The 27,788-nt window shown below is 44.7% G+C and overlaps 1 protein-coding gene across 1 annotated transcript in view; it reads left to right on the forward strand.

The window, feature by feature from the left end:
* Positions 1–27,576, forward strand: part of KAT14 (lysine acetyltransferase 14) — a 37,972-nt gene extending 10,396 nt beyond the window's left edge. Inside the window, exons 4-10 of the mRNA XM_040447790.1 lie at positions 3,651–3,832; positions 5,615–6,031; positions 6,163–6,731; positions 19,458–19,594; positions 20,443–20,618; positions 22,384–22,574; positions 25,959–27,576. Coding sequence (XP_040303724.1) covers positions 3,651–3,832; positions 5,615–6,031; positions 6,163–6,731; positions 19,458–19,594; positions 20,443–20,618; positions 22,384–22,574; positions 25,959–26,132 — 1,846 coding nt within the window. The 3' untranslated portion in view covers positions 26,133–27,576. The remainder of the gene's footprint in view (positions 1–3,650; positions 3,833–5,614; positions 6,032–6,162; positions 6,732–19,457; positions 19,595–20,442; positions 20,619–22,383; positions 22,575–25,958) is intronic.
* The last annotated feature ends 212 nt before the right edge of the window (positions 27,577–27,788 follow it).

A 27,788-nucleotide genomic window follows, 5' to 3' on the forward strand; every position in this document is an offset into this window, starting at 1 on the left:
CGTCAGGCTCTGGGCTGATGGCTCAGAGCCTGACGCGGGGCTCGAACCCACGGACCGCGAGATCGTGACCTGGCTGAAGTCGGACGCTTAACCGACTGCGCCACCCAGGCGCCCCTAATGTTTATTTTTTGAGAGGGAGAGAGACCAAGCATGAGCAGGGGAGGGGCAGAGAGAGAGGGAGACACAGCATCCGAAGCAGGCTCCAGGCTCTGAGCTGTCAGCACAAAGCCCGATGCGGGACTCAAACTCACAGGCTGTGAGATCATGACCTGAGCTGAAGTCAGACGCCCAACCAACTGAGACACCCAGGAGCCCTCTTAGCACTTCTTGATTCTATACTTTTTTGTTTCTTATTGTGTATCTCCTTTATCAGGAATCAACTCAGTGAAGGCAGTGATTTTGACTTATTTTCCTCCCATTGTTCTGTCCCCAGCTTTTTTTTTTTTTTAACGTTTTTTTTGTTTGTTTGTTTGTTTGTTTTTTGAGACAGAGAGAGACAAAGCATGAACGGGTGAGGGTCAGAGAGAGGGAGACACAGAATCCGAAACAGGCTCCAGGCTCTGAGCTGTCAGCACAGAGCCCGACGCGGGGCTCGAACTCACGGACCGCGAGATCATGACCCGAGCCGAAGTCGGCCGCTTAACCGACTGAGCCACCCAGGCGCCCCCCCAGCTTCTTTTTTTAAAAATGTTTATATATTTTTGAGGGGGAGGAAGGGGCAGAGAGAGAGGGAGACACAGAATCTGAAGCAGGCTCCAGGCTTGGAGCTGTCAGCACAGAGGCCAACGTGGGGCTCGAACTCACAAGCCACGAGATTGAGACTTGAGCTGAAGTCAGACACTAAACCAACTGAGCCACCCAGGCGCTCCTAAAAATTTTTAAACGGTATGACAAAGATTCCAGGGGGATGGCAGAGTAGGAAGCACCAGAAGTCTGTTCCCACCTAGACAACAAACAGTTGAAATGGCAGAATCTGTCTGATGTAACTATTTTGGATCTCTGGATCTATATTGAAGGCTTGTAACTTCCAAGAGGAGACTTGGAAGGTAAATTGCAGTTGAATTTGGTCAAATTCAGCTGTTAGTAACATTTACCCATTCCACACCCTTCAACCCTGTGTCAGGCAGCAACGCACTTGTTCTCCAAGCAGCTCACACGCAGCTTGTGGGAGCCAGGGTAGACAAAAAGGACCCTGTCCTCCAAATGTCAGGAATCTGTGCTCTGATTGCTGATTGCTGCTTCTCATCACAGAAATGCAGATGAAGAGGTGAGTTGCACCTCCCCTGAATGGTTGCAAACCCTTCTCCCTCTGGTTGAAATGACTTGAAGGAGATTTAAAGGGCTGGCACTCCCCCCCCCCACCATTTTATTTTTCTCTTTGTCCCCTTTGTGGAGCCAGACTTTAAAGATAAGACCATCAAAAGTAACCACATATACAGAGGAAATTAGGAAGTCACCATGCATGCCCAGGGAAAGGAACAGTCTCAGAAATGACCCGGGAAGACCTTAAGTTTATACCTCAGGTTGATCTTTGATACACAGACACCCTACAACAATAAAAACAACAACAACAACAACAACAACAACAGACACAAAAACCCGTAAATCTCAGAGGAGGAAGAGAATCTGATTTCCAGAGTTACTACATTATTAAATTCAAATATCCAATTTCAACAAAAAATTACAAGGAATACAAAGAAACAGGAAAATATGGCCCATTCAAAGGAAAAAACAATAAAACAACAGAAACTGTCTCTGAAAAAGACCTACTGGCGGATCTATAAGACAGACTTTACAACTGTCTTAAAGATGTCCTAAGAACTGACGTGGAGAAAGTCAGGAAAATGTTGTGTAAACAAAATAGACGTGTCAGCAAAGAGATAAAAAACCTAAAAAGAAACCAAAAAGAAATTCTGCAGCTGAAAAATACAGCAGCTGAAATGAAAAATTCCCTGGAGGGATTGAGAAGCAGCTTTGAGTGGGCAGAAGAAAGAGTAAGTGAGCCTGAGAGTAGGACAGTGGGAGTTTCTGGGTCTGAACAACAGAAAGAAGAAAAATGGAAGAGGGGCACCTGAGTAGCTCAGTTGTTTGAGTGGCTGACTTTGCCTCAGGTCACGATGTCACTACTCGAGGGTTTGAGCCCCACGTTGGGCTCTGTGCTGACAGCTCACAGATTCAGCCTGCTTCAGATTCTGTCTCTGTCTCTGCCCCTCCCCTGCTCAAGCTCTCCTTCTCAAATGTAAATAAACATTTAAAAAAAATTTTTTTAAAAAGAAAAGTGGGCAGAGCCTGAGGACCTGGGGAGGCACCATCAGCTGGTGTATGAAAGCAAGTGGAACCCGTCCCCTCCCATATCCTTTGGGCAAGAGGAGGGAGGCTTGGGTAGTTTAGAAAAAGATACAAATGTGGGAGAGGTGCTCTGGGACCAAACTGGGGAGGAAACTGAGGTGTCTTTGTCCCCATCTCAGAAAATGCTCATGTCTATTAAAGTTTATATTTGTGGGGTTTTTTTCCTTTGTTTTCTAGCAGATCTTTGTCCCTAAGAATGCTTTTTTCTTTTTGCCTCCTGAGCAATAGTTTCCAACTGTTAAGACTGGCCTTCTTACGAAAGACTGTGTTATAGGATTTCTGGTACTTGTTTTTTAGAACAGTTGCCTTTAAAAGAATTTTCAACAGGAATCTGAATAGTTAGCATTTTACGTATCATTAAAAACTTTCAAGAGCACCTGGGTGGCTCAATTGGTTAAGCATCCAACTCTTGATGATAACTCAGGTCTTGATCTTGGGGCTGTGAGTTCAAGCCCTGCCTTGGACTCTGTGCTGGTGTGAAGGCTTTTTATTATATACTTTTTTTTTTTTTTTTGCCAAAGTTGGTTATTCCCCCAAAGTTCAACTCTATTTATGAAACACACTGTATAGTTTTATTTCACTTTACTATTTGTACAGGCAAATAGGAGCAGACTGAGAGGTGCATCTGACTTCTGGGGTAAAATGAACTGTTTACCAGGGCCAATGATTCTCTTGCTTGCTTTCTTGAGAGCTGGTTTTAATTCACATATAAAAGCAAACTTCATTTGGGGCACCTGGGTGGCTCAGTCGGTTGAGCATCTGACTCTTGGTTTCGGCTCAGGTCATGATCCCAGCGTCATGGGACCGAGCCCCACGTTGGGCTCTGAGCTGAGTGTGGAACCTGCTTGAGATATTACCTCTCTCTCTCCCCCCCTCTTCTCTCCTCTCTGCACTGTCAGTGCAGAGCCCGACATGGGGCTTGATCTCGCAAACCCTGAGATCATGACCTGAGCTGAAATCAAGAGTCTGACACTTAACCAACTGAGCCCCCAGGCACCCATGTGATAAGTGTTTTATGAGCTTTGTTTGAATTATTTTGTTTAATCCCCATAGGAACCTTGTGAGTTAAGTTGTTATCCTAATTTTAAAAAAGAGGAAACTGAGGCAGCCAGAAGGTGGTAGAGCCAGGATTTGAAGCCAGACAGGCTCCAGTCTCCCTTGACTCTTATGCTCTGTTCCTTCAAAGATTGGAGGTTCCATAGCATAACACAGGCTTGGAGTCCTAGAGTATCTGAGAGTGTATTTTCCACATAATGCCAAAATTGAAAAGCCAATAATTTTTAAATTCTTGGACTCTCCAGGAAGAAGACTTCGACCTGGTGGAGCACAGTAGCGGGTTGCCTCAGTGTGGGAAGCCCCATGTTCTTCCGTTCAGGGGCTCAAGAGTTCGGAGAACCAGGATGGTGGAAGCTCGTTCACAACAAGCCACCAACAATGAAGCCTGAAGGAGAGAAGCTGTCTGCCTCTACCCTGAAAGTAAAAGGTACTCTTGTGAGAACACTATAGCACGTGCTGGCCAGGCCGGAGCCAAGCAAGCATGAGTTTATAAGACCTCCTGCTTGTAAGGCATAGGCCAGCTGCCTCTCTGGAGCTACTCTGCTTGGCAGGTGTATTATTACGACACATTTTGTGTATGCTGTAAATAAATACCATACAAAAAATATTTTAGCATTTCCTAATCAAGTTACCAGTTCTGGAAATGTCCTTTGGTATCTGCAAGGTTCTCTATTTTCTTTTTTCTTTTAATGTTTATTTAAAAAACTTTTTTTTAATATTTATTTTTGAGAGAGAGAGAGTCAGGGTGCGAGTGGGGGGTGGGCAGAGAGAGAGAGGGAGACACAGAATCCGAAGCAGGCTCTAGGCTCTGAGCTGTCAGCACAGAGCCCAACGCGGGGCTTGAACCCAGGAGCCTTGAGATCATGACCTGAGCCAAAGTCGATGCTCCACTGACTGAGCCATCCAGGTGGCCCAAAAATGTTTATTTATGTTGAAAAGAGAGAGAGAGAGAGAGAGACGCACACGTTCAAGGAGGAGGGGCAGAGAAGAAGGGCTGGACAGAGCATCTAAAGCAGGCCTTGCACTATCAGAGTCAGATGCTTAATTGACTGGGTCACCCAGGTGCCCCAAGCTTCTCTATTTTCAACCTCATTTTGTTTTTACAGCTTTTTATGTGGAAATTTGTAAACACCCACCAATATGAAGAGAGTGGTGTAATGAGTCCCTATGTACCTTTCTCTTCACTTCAGCAGTTCATTGCTGGCCATCTCAGTTTAATTTGGCCACTGGGTGCTTTCCCCCAACCCTCCACCCATTCCATGCCTTGGATTATTTAGAAGCAAATCCCATCATCAACATCTCATTCTTAAACATCTCAGTACTATCTTTAGGAGATAAGGATTCTTTTTCGTGGCCTAACCTGATGCCATTCTCCCACTTAAAGAAAACTCCTTACAATCACATATTGGTCTGGGGTTTTTTTAATCTAAAAAATTTTAGTGAGCTTTAAATTTTTAAAAATATATTTGAGAAAAAAATCAAATAGTGTTGAAAAGTATAAAGCCTGACAGTGTCCTCCTCCCCTACACCTGCCTGCAGTTTCACTCCCCAGAGTAACCACTGCTGTGTCCTGTGAATGCTTTTAGCATTTTTAATTGAAAAAATAAACTCATGCTGTAATACTTGTTCTCTATCCCTCTCCCCCACCTTACTAGGAGACCCTGGACATCTTTCCATAGCATTCCATGTAGATCTGCCTTATTTTCTTTTTTTCCAATTGTATCCCATTGAATGACCTTCATAGGATAATATAATAGGCCATTCCCACTATTGATGGATATTTTGGTTACTTCTGCCTTTTTGTTGTTGTTATTTTAAATAATACTATATGTGGGTAAATTATTTGTGATAAATTCCTGGAAACAGGTTGCCATATCAAGGGCGTGTTTATTCCAAGTATTAGTGTTGCCAAATCACCCTCCAAAAAGTTGTAATAAAAATTCACACCGTACTAAAAAGGCATGAAAATACCCATTTCCCCATACTCTTGTTGAACATTACCGAACTTTTAAGATTTGCCAATTTCAACAGGCAAATACAGTATTTAATTATTTAAATTTGCATTGTAATCCCTTTTTTCTTGTCAGAAGCACCCCAAGTCCTAGTTTAGGGCATTCGTTGTTGAACATTTCTCTATTTTGAACATGGTAATAGGTTCACAATTAAATTAGCAAAAGAAACTAAAGTTGAGATACTTCTCTTTTGGCAGCCTCCAAACCAGCTTTAGATCCCGTCATTACTGTGGAGGGCCTTCGAAAACGGGCAAGTCGTAATCCCGTGGAATCTGCCATGGAATTAAAAGAGAAACGGTCTCGTACTCAGGAAGCAAAGGACATTAGGAGAGCCCAGAAGGAAGCAGCTGGCTTTCTGGACAGGAGTACTTCTTCGACCCCTGTGAAGTTTATAAGCCGCGGCCGCAGGCCAGACGTGGTTCTAGAAAAAGGGGAAGTGATTGACTTCTCGTCCTTGAGCTCCTCTGACCGCACCCCTCTGACAAGCCCGTCTCCTTCTCCGTCTCTGGATTTCTCTGCCCCTGGGACCCCCGCCTCTCACTCGGCCACACCCAGCTTGCTTTCAGAGGCAGATCTGATTCCAGATGTGATGCCACCACAAGCCTTGTTTCACGGTAAGACTTGCCTTTCTTGGGTCTTTTGTTTCTCGTGTGTGATAGAATGTGTGTATTTTCACTTTGTGGGAGGTGCGCCCTGCATTTCTTCTTTCCCGTGTCTTGATTACACTGTCTTGCACTCTGCGCAGACGATGACGAGATGGAAGGCGATGGGGTCATAGACCCAGGGATGGAGTATGTACCTCCGCCTGCTGGGGCAGCAGCTTCTGGGGCAGTGGTCGGGGGCAGAAAGAAGGTCAGAGCGCCTGAACAGATAAAGCAGGAGGTGGAGAGCGAGGAGGAAAAGCCTGACAGGATGGACATTGACAGCGAAGACACAGATTCCAACACATCTTTGCAAACGAGGACTCGAGAGAAGAGGAAACCCCAGCTGGAGAAGGACAGGAAACCTAAAGGGCCCAAGTACACCCCCGTGAGCATCTACGAGGAGAAGCTGCTCCTGAAGAGGCTGGAAGCTTGTCCCAGTGCCGTTGCCATGACGCCAGAAGCTCGCAGACTGAAGCGGAAATTGATTGTCAGACAAGCGAAAAGGGATAGGGGATTACCACTTTTTGACTTGGATCAAGTTGTTAATGCTGCTCTTCTGTTAGTTGATGGAATTTATGGAGCCAAAGAAGGGGGAGTTTCCAGGCTTCCAGCTGGACAAGCCACATACAGAACAACCTGTCAGGACTTCAGAATCCTTGACCGATACCAGGTAAGATTCCCGGGGGCGGCAGATGGGGGCGGGCAGGCGGCACTACAGAAGGAGGGGGCACAGCTGTGCTCGACTGGAAGCCCTGAATGACTTCGGGGAAGAGAAGGAAACAGCAAGGGAGCAAAATAGAAAAATTTCTGGGCTTTGGTTTTTGAAACTATTCGGTATGAATACCCATGATTACAGCCGGGTTTGTTTGTTTCCTTTGGGCATTTAGGACAGAGCCTTGACACTTTCTTTGCCTCTCCTAGTCCCGGATGGGGACTGAGTTTGCACATGGTTTGTGTCATAGCCCTGAGTGGCAGGTTTGTTAAGGACATATGATGTAGCAGACCACGTGCTGAGCAGAATCGGAGGACGTGTAAACATCTGTGTAGTTAGGAGACAACGCATAGAAATAGATCCGTGTGTGGCAGCATAGCTTGAGAATATTCAGGGGAATCCAAGTCTGTGAGTGCTCCTGGGAATGGTCAGTTCCACTCAGAACTTCGAGAATGCTCCTTCCCAGAGCAGGAATGACAGGTCTGATTTCCCTGAGTCTTTGTTAGCACTTGCTCCTAAATAGCCTTTAACTAGTTTTGCTAATCTGATGGCTGTAAAGTGAAATCGCATCTTTTATTTATATGTTTCTGATTACATTCTTATATCTCTGCCCGTGAATTGCTAAATAGGATTAAATAATTGCCAAATAAGATTATTTGCACGTTTTCTGTCTTCTTTGGAAACTAGTGGGCTGATATTGCTGGTGTTGTGATCTTATTCTATGAGGTACCGTGTGTGGGGCTTTTTCTTCCCTGTGTTGGGCATGTGGTGTGTGGGCTCTTTCAATTTGAAACTCTCCTAGAGCTCTGGAACATCTTAATTTCCTATATTCTATTTTCTCTCTCTCTCTCTCTTAAATGTTTATTTATTTATTTTGATAGCGGGAGCAGGGGAGGGGAAGAGAGAGGGAGAGAGAGAATCTTAAGCAGGCCTCACTCTATCAGTACAGAGCCCAACATGGAGCTGGATCTCACAAACCATGAGATCATTACCTGAGCCAAAATCAGGAGCCGGTTGCTCAACCAATTGAGTCACTCAAGCGTCCCATCTCTGTTCTGTCTTTTTGGAGCACACCTATTATTTGGATATTGAACCCTGTACACCAGGGGTTGGCAGGCCTTCTGTAAAGGGTCAGACAGTAAATGGTTTTGGCTTTGCAGGCCACACAGTCTGAGTTGCAACTACTCAACTCTGCTGTTGTGTGAAAGCAAGATAAAATGGATGGGCATGGCTGTGTCCCAGTAACACATTATTTACTAAAACAGACTGGATCTGGCCTGTGGGATATAGTTTGCTGACAACCCCTACTCTAGGTGGATCCCTTAGTATTCTTTTTTTTTCCTATTTTGCATCTTGCCTGGGAAGTAGTAACCTGCCTGCCTACACCCTAGAGGTGAATGGGGTGGTCCAGGAGCCTATCATTCAGCTGGAAAACTTCCCTGAGTCTCCCTGTTTTCAGTCCCATCTTGGTTTGGCCAGGTGCTCTGGTGTCCAGAGTGTTTCCCGAGCATCTCCAGACACTCTGGTCTTCTGCCCATGGAGGGAAAGATCATTTCTGGGGGTGTAGTTGGAGGCTTTAACCTCTTAGGTAGAGAGACTCTCAGTCCGGAGTCTTCTTGCCCAGTCTCAGTGTTAGCAGGACCTGCTTGATGCCTTGTTGCCTTTCCTGAGGCTCTGCGTGTATATCATCCTGCTCCTGGCCTGTCTTCACTGCTGACTTAAGTGCTGGCTCTCTCGTCTCAGGTGTTTGCCACTTACTCATGTGCTTGGACTGCAGTCACCTGTTCGCCTGTTCTTTGTTCTTGTGGGTTTGTCTTTTTAATCCCTGTACTTAATTTTTTAAATTATGACATGTGTCCTGTAGCTACAGAAGAATACATAGGACATGTTATAGTTTATGGGTTAATTAAATAAATACTTTTGTATCTGTCTCTTGGGTTAAGAAACAGAACATTAGCAAAAAAGAAAGAAGAAAGAAAGAAAGAAAGAAACTGAGCATACAAGCACCTTAGAAGTTCTGTGTACTGCCTACCCCCTCCCCCTAAGAGGGAGCTGCTCTGAGTTTTTTATGTCACTTTTAGTTTTTAAAAAACTAAGTAGGAGGCACAAATCTAGCTGTGTAAGAAATTGCCACTATTAGATGAAGGCTTCCAGGAGAGAATAAGCTAAGCAATCTCTCTGGGTCATTGTTAAAGATTGAATTGTGTCCCCCAAAAGGATATATTGAAGTTTTAACCCCTTGTACCCATGAATGTAAACTTGTTTGGAAATAGGGCCTTTGTAGATGTAATTAGTTAAGATGAGGTCATACTGGAGCAGGGTAGGTACTTAACAAAATATGACTGGTATCCTTAGAAGAGAAGAGGCATAGGAACAGACACAGGGAGATCACCATGTGATGACTGAGGCAGAGCGATGTGTCCACAAGTAAGGGATACCAATGAATGCTGGCAACACCAGAAGGTAAGAGAAAGTGTGGAACAGATTCTTCCCTAGAATATCAGAGAGAGCATGGCCCTGCTAACACCTTGATTTCTGACTTCTGACCTCTAGAACTGTGGAAGAATAAGTTTGTTATTTTAGCCATCTCGTTTGTGACAAGCCATTGATATGGCAGCCCCAGGAAGCTCCCACAGTCACATTCTGGCTTCAGGTTCCATGACCCCTTTGTAGAGAAGTCAGTGTTCAAGGTCATTAGGCAGTTCTGGGGAGCGTAAGGCTTACCACAGTCTGAGCCTCAGGCAGGGCTGCAGTGTATAACATTCAGTGTGGCAGAAATCTGAGCAGGGACAGTGGGGCCCTCTGTTTCCTGCGTCTGGACTGATGTGGTTCCTTCCAGCTTGTAGGAGGTCCGAGCAGTTGTTTGTGGGGCATGTGTCCTCAACTGATCTATGGAGTGGGCATGGAGGTCGTAGAGGAGTCTCAGAGTACATGGTGAAGCCAAGCTGAGCACCAGTGAGATTCTGGGCTACAATTCTTTAGGTTTTATAGATGGTCCAGTGTACCCTACGATCCAGTAATCACATTGTTTGGTATTTACCCAGAAAATACAAATACATGAATTCAAAGGGATGCATGCACCCCTATGTTTATTGCAGCATTATTTACAACAGCCAAACTATGGAAGCAGCCCATGTCCATCGATAGATGAATGTATAAAGAAGATGGGGTGTGTGTGTATGTATATATATACATATATGTATATACACACAATGGAATATCAGCCATAAAAAAGAATGAAATCTTGCCATTTGCAACAATATGGATGGAACTAGAGTGTATTATGCTAAGCAAAATAAGTCAGTCAGAGAAAGACAAATACTATATGATTTCACTCATATGTGGGATTTAAGAAACAAAACAAACAAGTGAGGGGGAAAAAAGATAAAACCAACCAACAGACTCTTAACTATAGAGAACAAACTGATGGTTACCAGATGGGAGGTGGGTGGGGCAATGGGTGAAATGGGGGATGGGGATTAAAGAGTACACTTATTTTTTTTAAGTTTATTTGTTTATTTTGAGAGAGAGAATGAGTATGAGTGGGGGAGGGACAGAGAGGGAGAGAGAGAATCCCAAGTGGGCTCCACACTGTCAGCGCCAACTGACAGGGCTCCAACTCAGGAGCCCAACTCAGGGCTCGAACTCATGAACCATGAGGTCATGACCTGAGCTGAAATCAAGAGTTGGCCGCTTAATCCACTGAGCCACCACCCAAGTGCCCCTGAAGGTACATTTATGGTGAAAAGAATAAAATAAACTGATAAAAATGAATAAATAAAAGATGGTGCAGTGCAGCAGGGACTTATGATAGCCTCTGTAGCTGCCCCTTGAGTGACACCTGTCACCCAGTAGTGGTCCTGGGCTGTCCCTTCACTGGAGACTCCTTTGCCCTTCTTCTGTTTTGAATCTTACCGTTTCCTGTGCCTCATCTTTGCCATGTTGTAATTTTAGTCCCTTGTTTTAGTAGAGCATATTCTTAGTGACTTCCTGAGGAAAGCTGCCTGGGAAGTAAAATCGGAGACCTTATATGTCTGAAAGGCCTTGAACTTAAAGCCAAAATTCCAAGCTAGTGTTGGGACAGGCTGAGAGACAACTTCAATACCAGAAGCAGTGCTTTCCCTTTGTGAGGGAAAATGAGGCCGAACCTGAGATTCTGTGTACAGACCCATTATCTAGGAGCATCCTTTGACAAGGACCCCCCAACATCTCTTCCTTGAGGTCTTTCCCCCTGGCTAGTCAGTCTCCCAGTCTCAGAACCCTGGTTACCACGTAGAGGTAGAGGGACCTTAGCCTTCAACTTGTACTCCCACCTTCACGCTAGATGAGCTGTCCCTCCAGAGCGCTGGTTACACCTTCTCTAGAGATGGGACCTCCAGACTTCTGTGGGGAGGCAGCCACCTGGCAGCAGGGGATTGAGGATTTGGGAATCGAACTGCTGTGCACACAACTTTTACCTGCTCCTTCTTCTAAGTACCCCATTTATTCCCAGCTCCAGAGGAGTCTGGTGCTGCCACTGGGTTTTACGAGGGTACTGTGGTACAGATTGGGCTGGTTCACACCTAACCCAAAGCCAGCTTGGGAGTTTGGGCTTTAAAGCAGTTAGTATTTATCCATCTGCTTCCCAGATGTTTTTTTCCCCTGATCTTCCTATTTTTGTATGCTTCTCTCCCTTTTTTAGAAGGCTGATTCTGTAGGTTTAGTGGGTTTGGGGAGGGAGTAAAATTGTGCATTTAATCCCCCATCTTAACCTGGAATTTTAGTACCGTTTTAATGCAGCTACACAAGGAGCAGCTCTAAATGCATTTGCTCAATCCATACTCTCTCTTTCTTGTTTTCTGATAAATGTAGTCATAGCTATAAGTATCCCTACAGTACTGCTTTAGCTGTGACTCATGAAGTGATGGGAGTTTATTATCAATCAGTACTAAGCATTTTGTAATTTTTCTCATTATTTCCTCTGTAACACAATAGTTTGTTTCTTGGTTTGTTTACTTTTTACATATATAGAAATTTTTAAGGTATCTTTTAGTAATTGATTTAATTTCTAATCAAATATGTATTGTCAGAGAAAGTATATTATGTTGATTCTTTGCTACAAAGAAAGTTATATGCTCAATTTTTATTCTTTTTGTAGGTTCTAACTTAGGACATCTATTTTTTCTCTTAATTTTTTAATATTATCATGTGGTCTTCCCTTCAAACAGAATATTTTTGTGTGCTCTTATCTGTCTTTTTTCTTTTGTGTTGTTTAGACAACAGTAAACCTCACTAAATTATTTATTCACCCTTACTTCCTATCATTTCTTCCTAGGTTAATTTCTTGCTAGACTACTTCCTCTAACAGTTTTTAAAAATCTGGTCTTTTTGAGTTTAATTTTGAATACCTGTATGCCTAAGAATATCTTCATTTCACTCTTGAATTTAAATGATAGTGTAGCTGGATATAAAATTTTAATTTTGTTTTTTCTTTCAACATTTTGAAATTATTACTCCTGAGAGCCTCACTGTTTGTCTCATTCTTCTTTCTTTGTAGGTGATCTCCTGTTTTATTCTCTCATACCTTGGAAGCTTTCAGAATTTTGTCTTTGTTTCTGATCTTTAATTTTATTTGCGCATTTAAAGTATTTTTTTTAATCTCATTTATCATGTACTTCTCCTTCAGTCACAGGTGTCTTATATGCTAATATGCTGTCAAAAACCAGTAACCTCTGCTTCAGAGCCCAGTACAACACAAGACAACACAAGAGTTTGGGATAAAAAGAAACAGTAGGATTTATTGCTTTGCCAGGCAAAGGAGGTTACAGCAGGCTAAAGCCTTCAAAACTGCAAGCCTGCCAAGAGGAAGGGTCTGGGGGTTCTATAGGGAAATACAGGATTTTTAGCCTGTTTTGTCAGGAATTGTGTCTGTGCTGCCAGCCTTGTTTGTCATGTCTTCAGCGAGGTACTGGGTTCCCAAAACAAAAGGCTAAGAAGGGAGGAGAGGAGGTTTCCGAAGAGAGTGAAAAGGTTACTTAAAAAAAAAATTTTTTTTAATGTTTTATTTATTTTCAAGAGAAACAGAGCACAAGTGAGGGAGGAGCAGAGAGAGGGAGACACAGAATCTGAAGCAGGCTCCAGGCTCTTGAGTTGTCAGCGCATGGCCCGATGCCAGGCTCGAACTCATGAACTCCAAAATTATGACCTGAGCTGAAGTCAGATGCTTAACTGACTGAGCCACCCAGGCGCCCCAAACAGATTACTTTAAAGTGGAGCCTCACTGGGGTGCCTGGATCGCTCAGTTGGTTGAGCCTCCAACTCTTGATTTTGGCTCAGGTCATGATCCCAGGGTGGTGGGATTGAGCGCTGTGTCTCACTCTGTGCTGAGAGTGGAGCCTGTTTAAGGTTCTTTCTCCCTCTGCCCCTCTCTCTCTCTCGCTTGCACGTGCCCTCTCTCTAAAATTAAAAAAAGAAAATTGAGCTTCACTGAAGCATTAGTGTGAGCATTTAGATTTTTGTTCAACTTTATGCTTTTAAGCAGTTTGATCTTGACATTTATCCTCCTCTTGTTCTCTGAGCTTCCTGGATTTGTGGTTTTTGGTGTGGTGTCTTGATTAATTTGGGAAATTCTCAGTCAATTATTGCTTCAAATATTTCTTCTGTTCCTTTCTCTCTTTTCTTTCTGGTATTCCTATTATGTGTATTTTACACCTTTTGTCCTTGTAACACAGTTTTGGATGTTCTGTTCTGGGTTTTTTGGTCTTCTTTTATCTTTATTTTTCAATTTTGGAAGTTCCTCTTGACATATTCTTGAGCTCAGAAGTTCTTTCTTCAGCCATGTCCAGTCTACTAAAGAGCCCACAAAGGTGATTCTTCATTTCTCTTACAACATTTTTGATCCCTAGCATTTCTTCTTGATTCTTTTTAGAATTTCCATCTCTCTGCTTAAATTGTCTGTCTGTTCTTATGTGTTGTCTGCTTTGTCTATTAGAGCCCTTAACATACTAATCATAGTTGTTTTAAATTCCCAGTCTAATAATTCCAACATGTCTGCCTTGTCTGAGTGGTTCTGATGCTTTCTCTGTCTCTTTTAGACTGTGTTTTGGGATTTTTTTTTTTTTAATGTTTATTTATTGAGAGAGAGTGTGTGCGCACAAATGTGCAAACTGGGTAGGGGCAGAGAGAGAGGGAGAGAGAATCCGAAGCAGGCTCTGCACTGTCAGCACAGAGCCCTTCACAGCTCAGTCCCACAGACTGTGAGATCGTGGCCTGAACCAAAATCAGGAGTTGGACACTCAACCAGTTGAGCCAACCAGGTGCCCCTAGAGTGTGGGGTTTTTTTTTTTTTTGCCTTTTAATACGCCTTGTAATTTTTAGTTGAAAGCCACATATGACCTACTGGGGAAAAGGAGCTGTGGAAAGTAGGCCTTTGGTGGTATGGTGGTGAGCCTTCTGTGGTCCTAAGATTAGTTCTCAGTCTGTTAGTGAACACGTGCCTCTGGGCTGTGACCGACACAGGCTGCATGGGATAACTGGCGGGAGCTGGAGATGGGCAATTCCCTTTCCACAAGTTGGTTAGGCTCTGATGAAACCCAGTAGGTTAGGCTCTGGTAAAAGACTTTCTCTTGAGTGCAGGCCTTGTTAAGAAGACAGAGTACTCTGAAGTATTTTCAGAACGGCTGCTTTTTCCCTGCCGGAAGCCTGAGGGGATTTTTCTATGATCCCTACCACGAGAACCTGGTAGAGCTCCTGGAGGTAAAAGTCACAAAAATGTGCATCCCCCACCCAGAGTTTTGTCTCTCAGAGGTTTCCACATTGTGTCTCCAGCAATTTGCTTGTTGCTCATTAAGTTTTCGTACTGGACACTGGTTCCTGGAGGTTTCTATTCTGCTAAGTTATGATTCTCTGTATGCATGTGTTTGTCTTTCCAGTTTTGGGGGGAGTAGTGTGCCCTGTGATCTCAATTCTCTGATGGATCCAAGAAGAGTTGTCGATTTTCAGTTTATTTAACCTCTTGTTAGAATGTATTGACAGCTTCCATTCTCCTTTTATGCTGGACAGGAAACCAGAAGTCTTCTTACATGATTCTTTAATCTGGGAAATTCTGATTTTTTTAAAAGTAGGCTCCATGCCCAGCGTGGGGCTTGAACTCATGACCCTGAGATCAAGAGTCATATGCTCTGCCAACTGAGCCAGCAAGGTGCCCCCCATCTGGGAAAGTCCTTATCATTGTGATTGTGTCTTGTGGTTTGTTTTTTTTTAATGTCTATTTATTTATTTTGAGAGAGAGAGAGAGAGAGAGAATGCACGCACGAGTGGGAGAGGGGCAGAGGGGGAGAGAGAGAGAGAAAGAGAATCTTAAGCAGGCTGCACACCCATTGTGGAGCCCTTTGTGGGGCTTGATCTCACAAACTGTGAGATCATGACCTGAGCTGCAATCAAGAGTTGGGTGGGTAACTGACTGAGCCACCCAGGTGCCTCTATCATTGCTTCTTTAAATATATTCCTCCTTTTCTGGACTCCTAATATGGATGTTGACACATTAATTCTTTCCTTTCTCTCTTCCTTTGCCTTTGTGAAGAGATCCTCAATCTGTCCCTTACTCATTCACTGAGTCTTTGTTTCAGTGGTCATGCATTTAATGTCCAGTAAGGGGTAAGAGATCCATCATAACTACACTCATTCCTGTTTCTAGGTTTATTACCCTGGAGTCCATTTATTATGTTGTTTTTTTTTAAACGACCTTATTGAGATACAATTCATATACCATACAATCCCATTTAAAGTGTACAATTTGGTGGTTTCTGCTATATTCACAGAGTTGGATAACCATCATCATAATTAATTTTAGAGCATTTTCATCAGTATTACTGCCCCCCCCCCCCAGCTCCCAGCTTCTGTAGATTTACTTATTTTGGACATTTCGCATAAATGGAACCCCATAATACATAGTCTTTTCTGACTGCATTCTTTCACAGCATGTTTTTAAGATTTGTCCATGTTGTAGTATAGATTAGCACGTCATTCCCTTTTATGGCTACTTAATACCCCATTGTATAGGCGTACCACATTTTGTTTATCCACTCATCAGTTGATGGACACTTGGGTTGTTTCCACCTTTTGTTTTTTGGATTTTTTGTTTTGAGTTTATTGTATTCATTTTGAGAGAGAGAGAGAGAGAGCTGGGAAGGGGCAGAGAGAGAGGGAGAGGGAGAGAATCCCAAGCCAGCTCCGCACTGTCAGCACAGGACCCAACATGGATCTGAACTCATCAGCCGTGAGATCATGACCCGAGCTGAAATCAAGAATTGGACACTCAGACAGCTAAGCCACTGAGGCACCCCTGTTTCCACCTTTTGGCTGTTGTGAATAATGCCGCTTGAACATTGGTGTAGATGTCTTTGTGTGGACATAGGTTTTTATTTCTCTTGGGTATATATCCAGGAGTCGGAATGCCCAGTTAAATGGTAACATTTTGTTTAACATGTTGAAGGACTGCTAGACTGTCTTCCAAAATCACCAGCACTTCATAAAGATCCTGATTTCTCCACACCATCCTTACCAATGCTTGTTACTCCTTTTGATTGTAGCCATCTTTGTGGAAGTCAAGTGGTATCTCGTTGTAGTTTGGGTTTGCATCTCCCTGATGACTGTTTATTTGCTTTTTGAAAATTCTTGGCTGTCTGGTAAATTAATTCTGCTGTTTCCAGTGCAGTTGGTTTACTTTGCTTTCTTTTCATTTACACTCTTTGTTGACATATCTTGGTTTTTTTTTTCCCCCTGTGAAAGAATATTCTCTTGGTGTCACCAGATGCCTTTGCTGGTATAAACACCTGAAGGGAAGAGCAAAAGCCTGGTTCCTGGCTTGACACCCTGTTAGCAAGTTTGAGGCTCCAGCAGTGTCCTGATGTGACCCCTCCAGCTGACACTTGCTGGCAAAGTTGATTGGCCGAGGTCCACTCAGAACAGACCTTGCAAGAGGAAGTGGCCTAACTCGGAAGCTCCCCCTCCCCACCTGTGGTGCGGAGCCTTTCTCTGCTCTGGGCTGGCCTTTGCCACTTCACGTAGACCCGGCCACCTTTGGTCCCTCCCTGGGGTTTCTCACAGCCTTTGTGTTCCGTCCTCCCTCTCACTTTTGTGGCATCTTTCAAGACAGATGGGAAGGAACACAGTAGCCCATCTAGTGCTCCTTTTATTTAGAACTAGAAGTTTGACGAAACTCATTTAACATTTTCCAAACTTATTTGACTTTGGCATGCTTCTTTCCCCACCATTTTGTCATTCAGCAAACCTAAGTTGAATACTTCATGTGTGTCAAGCACTCTTCTAGCTGGGGACACCGCAGCAAATTAGGGCAGAAGGTGCCCACCCTATGGAGCGGGGAGATGACAGGACTAACTCACTAAACGGGATCATTTCCTGCAAGGCAGGTGTTGCGGTGGAGGGGAAGAGCAGAAGGCAGTGGTAGCACGTTGGATGGGTGCTTAAGGACAGTCTTGTGGTGGAAGTAGCACTTGGCCCAGTCCTGGTCCACAAGGAGGAGGCAGGCTGAAGGGGGTTCAGGGCAGAAGGCCCAGGGGCAGGCCCCCAGGCAGCAGGTAGTTTGGTGTGGTGGGCTGGAACATAGTGATGGCAGAGGAAGTGGGTGGGAGGTGAGGTTGCCGAGGTAACAGGACAGATCCTGTAAGTCCCAGGTAAGAACTTTGAATTGCAAGGAAAGGCCAAATAGGAATTTTGACCAAGGGAAGTGAATTTACTTGTTTTTAAAAGAAGCTCCTGGCTCTGTGTGGAACGTGGGTGATAAAGGCTGAGAGTGGCAGCAGGGAAACCAATAGGAAGCAGCGGTAGTGATCCAGGCAGAAGTTGAAGGTGGTCTAGACTAGGGTGAAAGCAGAGATGGCAAGAAGTTGGGGTACTGGGTAACATCTGTGGAGTTCCACAAAACTGACCCCGAAACATTAACCAGATCGTCTCTCATGGGCCAGTGGTTCGGTGACTGGTATTTCAGTCATCTGTTGCTGCACAGCAAGTCATTCCAAGACTTAGAGGCTTAAAACAATATTTAATATTTCTTCTGATTCTCTGGGTTGACTGGGCTCAACTGGGTGGTTGTTCTACCCTGTGTGCTGAAGGCTGAGGTCACTCACGTGGCTGCCTTCAACAGGAAGCTGGATCAAGTTTGGAATGACCAGGATGGCTTTCCTCCGGGCTGGTCTCCATGTGGCCTCTATGCATTCAGTGGTCCAGCCTGGACACCATGGCTGCTGGACGCAAAGAGAGAGAAAGTAGAAGCTTCCTGTCCTCTTAGGGCCTGGGCTCAGGGTCGCAGAATGTTACTTCTGCACTGGGTAATTGGTCAAGGCCTGTCACAGGCCCACCCTCATTCAAGGGGAGGGAACAGACTCTGCTGTTTGACATGAGGAGCCACAGCACCCCACAGGTACAGGAGGAAGTGTTGAGGCCATGTTTGGACACTACATGCCATAGCTCTGAATTGCCCTCCCAGACTTACTTGAAAGTGCTGGAAGAATTTCAAAGTCATCCTTTCAAAGTTTTAGTGTCCAGTTTGGGATAGTAATAAGAGAAATTATAAAGAAGAAATTCTTGCTCTCCTTCCAAGAAAGTTATTTTCTAAGCTAAAGAGCAAACTGACTCTCCAAAAACAACTCAGGTTTCTAAACTTCGTCCAGCCCTTGGCAAACCACTTTATAAGTGTGCCTTTTCATCTTCCATCTGGGCTCTTTGCTGTAAAACCCTAATTGCACATGTTCTGTTACTACACGACTGAGGGCCCTGGGGCAGCACTCCCGGAAACAGACATCTCCAGTCGGGCTCCCAGTGTGAAACCCACCTGTTCTGTTAGGACACTCACCTAAGAAACGCAGACCACCTTCTCATTCAACCCCTGGCGGGGCTTCTCTGCTGTCTTGATTTATCTTACGAATGCTAATCTACATCAGTCTTACCCTTATCAAATTTACTCATTGGAATAGAGGCATATTTAATTTATTTACTTCTTAATTTTTTTTTTTTAATGTTTATTTTTGAGAGACAGAGTGTGAGTAGGGGAGTGGCAGAAAGGGGGGGGAGATGCAGAATTGGAAGCAGGCTCCAGGCTTTGAGCTGTCAGCACAGAGCCCAACGTGGGGCTCTAACTCATAAACCATGAGACCATGACCTGAGCCGAAGTCAGACGCTCAACTGACTGAGCCACCCAGCGTCCCGAGTCATCTTTTAATGAGTCCATACATAGGGGCAGCAGTAATTGGCCCCTACCGCTCTGTGGATAACAGACTGCTCCTACAGTGTGACCCACGTGTCTGTTACCCAGTTGACGCTAGTGCAGGTTAGTATCTGATGACTGGGTTGGTTGTGTTATCACTCGAAATGAAACTTGCGGAAGCCGTAAATCCAGTGCTCAGTCCTGCATTTCACTCACTTAAATGACTTAAAATTTTTTTTAAGTGGCTTAAAATTTTGTCAATTATTTAGATTTTAAACTGTTACAAACGGCCGTAGTTTTTCATATCTAATTTTATGCAAAGGTACCTATGAGGTTTGTACTGAAACTTGAGCTCTCCAAATAAGTAATACAAAAAGACCTACTTTCTAACACAAAGCAATGTCCTAAGTACTAATTATCTGATAAGTTAAACCAGTCTTTTGAGTGGCTATTTTTACATCACTGGGGTTCCTTTCTTCTAGACTGCCTTGCCATCCAGGAAAGGGTTTCGGCACCAGACCACTAAGTTTCTGTATCGTTTGGTGGGATCAGAAAATATGGCTGTGGACCAGAGTATCGTCAGTCCTTACACCTCTCGGATCTTGAAACCTTACATCAGGTACGCGGGGAAGAGCTGTGATGTCGAGTGTGTTGTGAGGAATGGCATTTGTGGCTTCTCCGCCCTGGTCCCCTGTTAGAGTGAGTCAAGACCAGCCCTGTAAGCAGGCGTCAGCATGGACTCTGCGTGCAGTCTGATCCTTGCCTTATTTGAACTGTACGTTTTTTTTGCAGAAAGGATGGTCGTTTGACAGAAGTGTAAAAAGCATGAACAAGTTAACACTGTTCGATTGTATTTCATTGTGTTTCTTTTAAATTTTAAAGTTGTGTATATTTAGTAGTCTGTAAAATGAGAACATGGGAGAGATGCCTCACTTGGGCTTGTATCTGGGGTGATGATGAGTCTTCTTGACTAGGCAGTGCTGTGGAAGCCGAGCTGGCTAGGGCCCCCCAGTGCTGTCTTGAGAAAGCGTGTTGTCTTGATCGCCACAATGGCCCCAGAGTCCCAGGATCCTCCTTGCCCAGCACCGCCATCCCAGACCGGCCCCGTGAGAAGCAGTGTGAGAGCCTGCCCCAGCGGCCCTGGCAGAGCTGGACCATCCCTCCCTGGGCTGTGTCCTGGGCTGGAGCTCTCAGGGTTGAGTCAGGCTGCTGTTTGTTTCCTCACTCTGTTCAGGCTCCAGCACAAGCAGGCTTCCTGGTCGGTACAGAGGGGTTTGGTCTGATATATGTTAACAGAGCAAATTTTAAATTTCATGCCAGAAAAGTATCGTGGCTCTTATCAAGCTCTCTGCCATATAAAGTAGAGATTGAAGAGTTTATGTGAATCAGTTGGCTAGGAATAATACTGGGTATTTTTCTTGACTTGAATTTGTTCTTTTCTTGAATCTTGTTCTTCTCTTCTTGGAGGCGTGATTATGAAACAAAGCCACCCAAACTGCAGCTCCTGTCACAGATTCGCTCCCACCTGCATAGGAGTGACCCTCATTGGACCCCGGAAGCTGACGCACCTCTTGATTACTGCTATGTCCGGCCAAATCACATCCCAACGATAAACTCTATGTGTCAGGAGTTTTTCTGGCCTGGTATGTTCCCCCTCCCAAACTAGGCAGATCAGTTTTCTGTCTAGTTCACGTTAGCAATTTTTCTTAAATTAGTGCATGCTGTGTGACTCTAAAACCTTTACTCACAATTTCATTTAGTTTGTCTCTACTCTCATGGAAAGAGTAAAATATGAACACCTCTTTCTTCCTAAGCTCAAGAAGGAGCCAGCAATTAAAGTAATAAACAGTGTTTATGGGGCGCCTGGGTGGCGCAGTCGGTTAAGCGTCCGGCTTCAGCCAGGTCACGATCTCGCGGTCCGTGAGTTCGAGCCCCGCGTCAGGCTCTGGGCTGATGGCTCAGAGCCTGGAGCCTGTTTCCGATTCTGTGTCTCCCTCTCTCTCTGCCCCTCCCCCGTTCATGCTCTGTCTCTCTCTGTCCCAAAAATAAATAAACGTTGAAAAAAAAAAATCTTTAAAGTAATAAACAGTGTTTTTGTATGTTTCTCAGTGCTGCCAGAGTAAAAGATTCATCCTATTTTGCTTCTACATATGTTTAGATACCAGGTAATGTCTACCCATGGTATACAGACTGGTAGTTTGGACATGTTTGGACATTTTTTATTTTTTGCTTAATAATTCTGTAATTTTGTTTACTTAGCTGTTACTTGGAGAGTGTTAGTACAGCCAAAAGGGTTTTTTTTTTGTTTGTGTGTTTGTTTTGTTTTTCCTTGAGTTTATTTATTTTGAGAGAGGAAAACATGAGCGGGACTGGGAGAGAGAGCTAGAATCCCAAGCAGGCTCACGCTGTCAGCACAGAGCCTGATGTGGGGCTCGAACCCAGAAACTGAGATCATGGCCTGAGCCGAAGTCCGATGCTTAGCCAGCCGAGCCACCTAGGCTCCCCGAAAAGGTATTTTTAAAAAGCCAAATACCCCAATTGCAGACTTTGAAAATAAGAGTAAACCCAATACGATTTGTCATTTTATCAGTCTTAATATATTGTCTTTCTGAAAACCGAAGCCATCAATTAAAGGAGCACATTTTCGTTGTTAAATATAAGCCTGTTCTTTGTGGATCTGCCTTACTGCACTGCTTTGAAAGTAAAGGAAAATTACATGTCCTCCAGAGGTTAGATAAGATTTCCTCGGGATTAGAGCTGTGTCTTCTTTGTTGTGTGGTGATCATGTAACAGTGCACGTGGTGGCAGGCTTGTGCTCGTTCTTTTAGGAGCGGTATGGAGGCCGAAAGCATTCTGGGAGCATCTACTATTTCTTGACCTTATGCTGGGTTGCCTTCCATACATGATGCATGGAATCATTTTTGTTTAAACCCCTTTATTGTCCAATGTAGCATTTGTACAAAAGAGCTTATAAATTATACTTGTGTGAGGTGAGGAACACAATAATGTGAGTTCTCTGGATCTCTGCTCCCACCCTATGAGGTCTAAGTGTGCAGACGCTGAGGCCCACACATTTGGAAAGGCGTCAGCTGACACACGTTGTAGAAGTGGCTAAGTTCAAAGCCAGAGAGATGTATCCCATTCTAAACCTGGGTGCTCTCTGCTACCCACCCTATCCTGCCTACTTCTTTTAACATGTGTACTTGGAAAAGATGCTGTTAATTTTGATATTTTCTAAAATTCACTTTTGTTTTTATGATCTGAATGTATGATGTCTGTGCTAATATCTTTGTCTTCAGTTTTTTGTTTTTTGGGTTTTTTTAGCATGCAGGTGTAGACTAAACAGCTTGTCATGTGTTAATTCCAAAAGGCACATGGTTTTAATATCAAATTAACTCTTCTCCGTAGGCATTGACCTGTCTGAGTGCCTGCAGTATCCAGACTTCAGTGTGGTTGTCCTTTATAAAAAAGTTATCATTGCCTTTGGCTTCATGGTTCCTGACGTGAAGTACAATGAAGCTTACATTTCATTTCTGTTTGTCCATCCTGAGTGGAGAAGAGCAGGGATCGCAACTTTCATGATTTATCATCTGATTCAGGTAAGGCGTCTGGGCTCCCCTGGAAGACTTGAGGAGGGACGGGGCTGAGCTGGGCCTTCCTGGCACGGCCCAACAGAATGGGTGGTCTCGCAAACCCAGTAAAAGAATGACAGTGACCATCACACAGATAAGAATCTTTGGCCCTCTAAAATAAGATGGCTGTTGGGGCGCCTGGGTGGCTCAGTTGGTTGAGCAGCCAACTTCAGCTCAGGTCATGATCTCACAGTTCATGAGTTTGAGCCCTGCATCGGGCTCACTGCTGTCAGTGCAGAGCCTGCTTCAGATCTTCTGTCTCTCTCTTTGCCTCTCTCTCTTTCTCTCTCTCTCTCTCTCTCTCTCAAAAAAGAAAAGAAAAGAGGAAAGAAAAGAAAACAAAAGAAAAAAGAAAAGAAAACCCTTGACCCTCTAAAATAAGATCACTATTCAGGCCCAGGTTTCAAAGAAACCAGTTTGAGGGGCACCTGGGTGGTTCAGTTGATTAAGCATCTGACTCTTGATTTCGGCTCATGTCGTGATGCCAGGCTCGTTAGGCTGAGTGTGGAGCCTGCTTGAGATTTTTTCTCTCCCTCTCCGTCTGCCCCTGACTCAGTGCACATGTGCACTCCCTTTCTCTCTTTCAGTAAAATAATCTTCAAAGAAACCAGTTTGTAAACACATTATAGTAGATAAAATGAGAAAATACCAAAAGTGAGAATCCAAAGCCCTTGTACAATGACCCATATTGGTAACTGCTGCTGCTCTTAGAAGCACCATCGCCACGACTCTGAGAATGGAAGTGGAGCTGTGATTTTTAGGGGTTTTCTCCTTATGGCGGCATAAACGTACAGAACACACTCACTTCAGCCATACAGCGTAATGATCTGATAGATACTTGTCTATATTGCGAAACATTCCCCACAGTAAGTCTATACACGCAGTTACAGACGTTTTTCCTCTTGGATGAGAACTTTTAAGATCTACTCTCTTAGCAACTTGCAAATATGCAGTACAGTATTGTAAACTATGGTCTCCATGACATCCCCAGGACTTACTTGTGTTGTAAACTGGGTATCTTTTGACCCCCTTCATCTAGTTCACCCACCCTGTAGCCCTACCTCTGGCAGTCACCAGTCTGTTGTCTGCGTCTGTGAGTTCAGCTTTTTATTGTTTGTTTTTTAGATTCCATATATAAGTGAGATCATACAGTTTGTCTTTCCCTGTCTGACTTGTTTCATTGAGCATAATGCCACCTAAGTTGTAAAAATTATCAAGTATTTTTAAACATTTTAGCAAAACTCTATCAATGAGTAGTACATAGTCTATTATTGCTGATTATTCTTAATTTTACTATCACTGTAGAAGCTGGTATCAACCTTTTAAAATTTGATTGTAATATCAAATTATAATTCATCCTTTGATATATCCATAACACTGTTGAAGAAAATATACCATATATTTATATACTAACATCAGAAAAACACGTAAGGGATTTTTCACCCCCAGAATCTTATTTAGAAACCATTTGGCATGAAGGATTGTGTGTTATGTGGGCAAGATTCCCTTTAAATAGAGGAAGGAGAAGATAAAATGTTGTTTTTCCAATCTTTTTAAGTTTATTTATTTATGGGGAGAGAGAAGGAGAGACAGCATGAGTAGGGTAAAGGCAGAGAGAGAGAGAGAGAGAGAGAGAGAGAGCGAGCGCGAGCAGTGGAGGCAGAGAGGGGCAGGGGAGACAGAGAATCCCAAGCAGGCTTCACGCTGTCAGCACAGAGCCTGATGCAGGGCTCAGACTCACAAACCATGAGATCATGACCTGGGCTGAAATTAAGTCAGACACTTAAACGACTGAGCCACCCAGGTGCCCCCAATTTTTCCAACTCTTAATGAAACTTGCTCAATACTTCCCAAATGTCGGCAGAAACCTAGAACCATTTTGTAGAAGTTGCTTTCTTCTCTCTTCACTTGGCAGTTAACACGTGCTCCCTTGTGTTGTGTTCATCTGAGACTCTCAGTTTTTCATACCACACCCCACCGCCTACCGCACTCACAGCCACGACCTCCACCCTGTTCACCCTTCCATCCTCAGCCGCTGCACCACTGCCTTTCCCGTCACCAGCAGGAGCGGCCTTCCCGAGTGTGTGCCTGGCGGGGGGCCTGGCACAGAGTCAGTCCTGACTGAGCGCTCACTGGGCGGGTGAGGAGTATTCATCCTTTCATGCAGGTCCTGGCCCTCAGCCAGACCGTGAGTCCCGGGCCCAGGCAGCACTGCTCAGTCGGGCAGTAGTACTCGATGCTGTGGTGACACTGTGCATGTGTGCACGAAAGTCACTCCACGAAATTCATCTTACACACTCACAGTAACACCACAGGGTACAGAACGTGAATCAAGCAGAGAGAAGACGGCAGCTGTCTACCTGAGAGGCCTCTTAAATCTAGGCCTCGGGAACCATGGCTTACAAAACCCCAAGGACCCTGTCCGCCTCAGGATTTCGGTGCTTTCCTCATTAGAAAGCACATTCTTAGTTCATATGACTTTTGGTACTTTCTTCTGTGTAGCTAATTAAAGAATCTTAAGAACTTGCCTCGTATTAGTAGAATGATGATTACTCTTTCCCCCTAGGATTAGGCCAATGCTGAATACAGAAATCACAGTTCTGAGAAGCTAATTCCATCGGTTTGTGAGGGATGGAGGGGGACTGTGGGATTCTGAACATCTGTACAGGGTTTTCAGGTCTCATAACTAAATGAAAGTCTTAATACCTCATATCTAGCCTCATAATGTAGCATCCTTTCTAGTAAGTGTAGGAACGGAAGGAATTTTTACAAGTTTGAGTACAGGATAATATCCAGTTTTTAAAAGCAGAACTTCTCAGAGTACCTGGATGGCTCAGTCTTTTGAGCGTCCGACTCTTGGTTTCTGCTCAGGTCATGATCCCAGGGTTGTGGGAGCCCACGCTGGGCTCCGTGCTGAGCGTGGAGCCTGTTTAAAATTGTCTTTCTCTCTCCCCCGCTCACTGTTCCTCTCTCTAAAATTTAAAAAAATAATAAAAAGCAGAACTTCTTGTCTTACTCTATTTCCTCGAGATTGTCAGAACGCCTGCTATTGATAAGTGTGATATGTTTAAGTGTGATTGAATTCTAAATAAAATAATCCAGTTGACAATGAACTTTCCCCTGGGCCCTTGGCTTCAGAGAGCAGAAACAGCCAGCATGCCACCCGTTCCTTTGGTCTCATAGTTTCAGTCGGGCTACCAGCTGTTGTGGCGTGTTGCAGTGCCTCAGCTGAGGTCCCTGCTGTCCCCAGTTGCCATGACTACCTACCTACACTTCACAGCCTTTCCTCACCTACTCATTTTCCCTCAGGCGCTTTCATTCTCATCCTGTATTTTTCCACTCTTTTGGCAGACCTGCATGGGCAAGGATGTGACCCTTCACGTCTCGGCAAGCAACCCTGCTATGCTGCTCTACCAGAAGTTTGGATTCAAGACTGAAGAGTACGTCTTAGATTTCTATGATAAATATTACCCGTTGGAGAGTACGGAGTGTAAACACGCGTTCTTCCTGAGGCTCCGGCGCTGAAGTGAGCACAGCGCTTCACAGAGAGACGCGTGTGCTGTCAGAGGTGGGTCCTCACGTAGGCCTGAAGGCAGGTGTTCACGTCCCCGTGGGCCCTCATCTCTGCAATCAGACGTCCCTTCAGACCTCTCGCTGGAGGCTACACAGGCGGTGGGCAGAGGAATTGAATAGTGCACAGCCCGTCAGCAGAACCGCTGTCCTGTCCTGTCCTGTCCTGTCCTGCATAGGCCTGGGCCCACATCTTGGGACTCCACAGTTAACTGGAACCGAGCGGTGCTGCTGTCCTTCCGCCAAACAGCTTCAGCAATAAAGGATTCTCGGGGAGAGAGAATCTGTTCTAATTTAAAGGATGAGGAAGGGTGGCAGCCATTAACGAGGGGTGCTGTGTCATCGGGACAACGGGAGATTACAAGGTGATCACACAAAGGGCCAGCACTTCCCCAGCCGTCGATGAGCCATCATTGAACCCGAAGGACCTTCAGGGCACTGAGGTTCTGCTGTCTCACTGACTTTGGCCACAGTCAAAATAAACATGGTGTTTGTGTCCACATGTCTCGTCACCTGGTCTGCTGTTAGTACCTCCTGCTCGGGGCTTTGGCCTAGGAGTGGACACCTCTCCCTGCGCCTGTGAAGTTGCTTTGGGGTCGCATTGTCTGAGCAGCCTGTCAGTTAGACTGTGCTGGCGGGGAGGTGCGGGTGGTGGAAGCAGAACCAGCTGAGGACGGGCCCGTGTGTCTCCAGGACCACTCTTGTCGTAGGGGGTGTTGGAGAGGGACTGTCCGTCAGGGTGTTTTGGATCCAGCAGGAGCTTTTCCAGAAATATCAGATGTTCCCAAATAAAAATCTTTCCTTATGACGATCAATGGCCAGAGCTCCAATCAAGCGGTGGCTCTTAACTTCTGGGGACATGGATCCCTCCCTGCGAGAATCCGAAGAAGGCTGAATATTCTCTAGAAAACTGTGCATGCACATTTAAAATGTTGATCGGAGATCTGTGGACCACAGTCAAGAGCCTCTGCTTTAGGGGCTACGCTTGCAGCCAGCTCGAATCCCTTTCCTCAGAGGAACGCACTGCACCTCGCGCGAAGCCTGGAAGTTCTGTCCTTGAAGAGCAGCCCAGGCTCCACTCCGCTGCCTGAGGCCCAAGAGTGACGTTACCTCCTTTCTTCCTTTCCTTTCCTTTCCTTTTCTTTTCTTTTCTTTTCATCCCTCCCTCCTTCCTTCCTTCCCTTCTTTCTGAGAGCTTTCTACCTTTTAAGGATTTGAGGACTAGGACCCCAAGAAGTAAAATTGAAGAAGTGACATTTTCTGAACCTGCAGTCCAGCTTGTGATTGTTGTACGTGAATGTCAAGCGTTTGCTGCAAAAGGTGGCCGAAGCAAGTGTCTCCCATCGCTTCAAGGAACTGGGGAATTCTGTGATTACATTAATCAGTTCTTTGTTTTACATTTCGATCGATTGATTGATTTTATTTTCAAGTAATTGCCACACCCAACATGGGGCTCCATCTTACAACCATGAGATCAAGAGTCGCACGCTCCACCGACTGAGCCAGCCAGGTGCCCCACATTTTTAAATTACGATACAACAACCCCCTCCCCCATATTCAGTAATTATCAAGATTTTTGCCCCATTTGCTTCATCTGTCTTTTGCTGAATA

The sequence above is a fragment of the Herpailurus yagouaroundi genome, unplaced genomic scaffold, assembly GCF_014898765.1.
Source record: "Herpailurus yagouaroundi ecotype Mexico unplaced genomic scaffold, PumYag 196, whole genome shotgun sequence".
Classification (NCBI taxonomy): domain Eukaryota; kingdom Metazoa; phylum Chordata; class Mammalia; order Carnivora; family Felidae; genus Herpailurus; species Herpailurus yagouaroundi.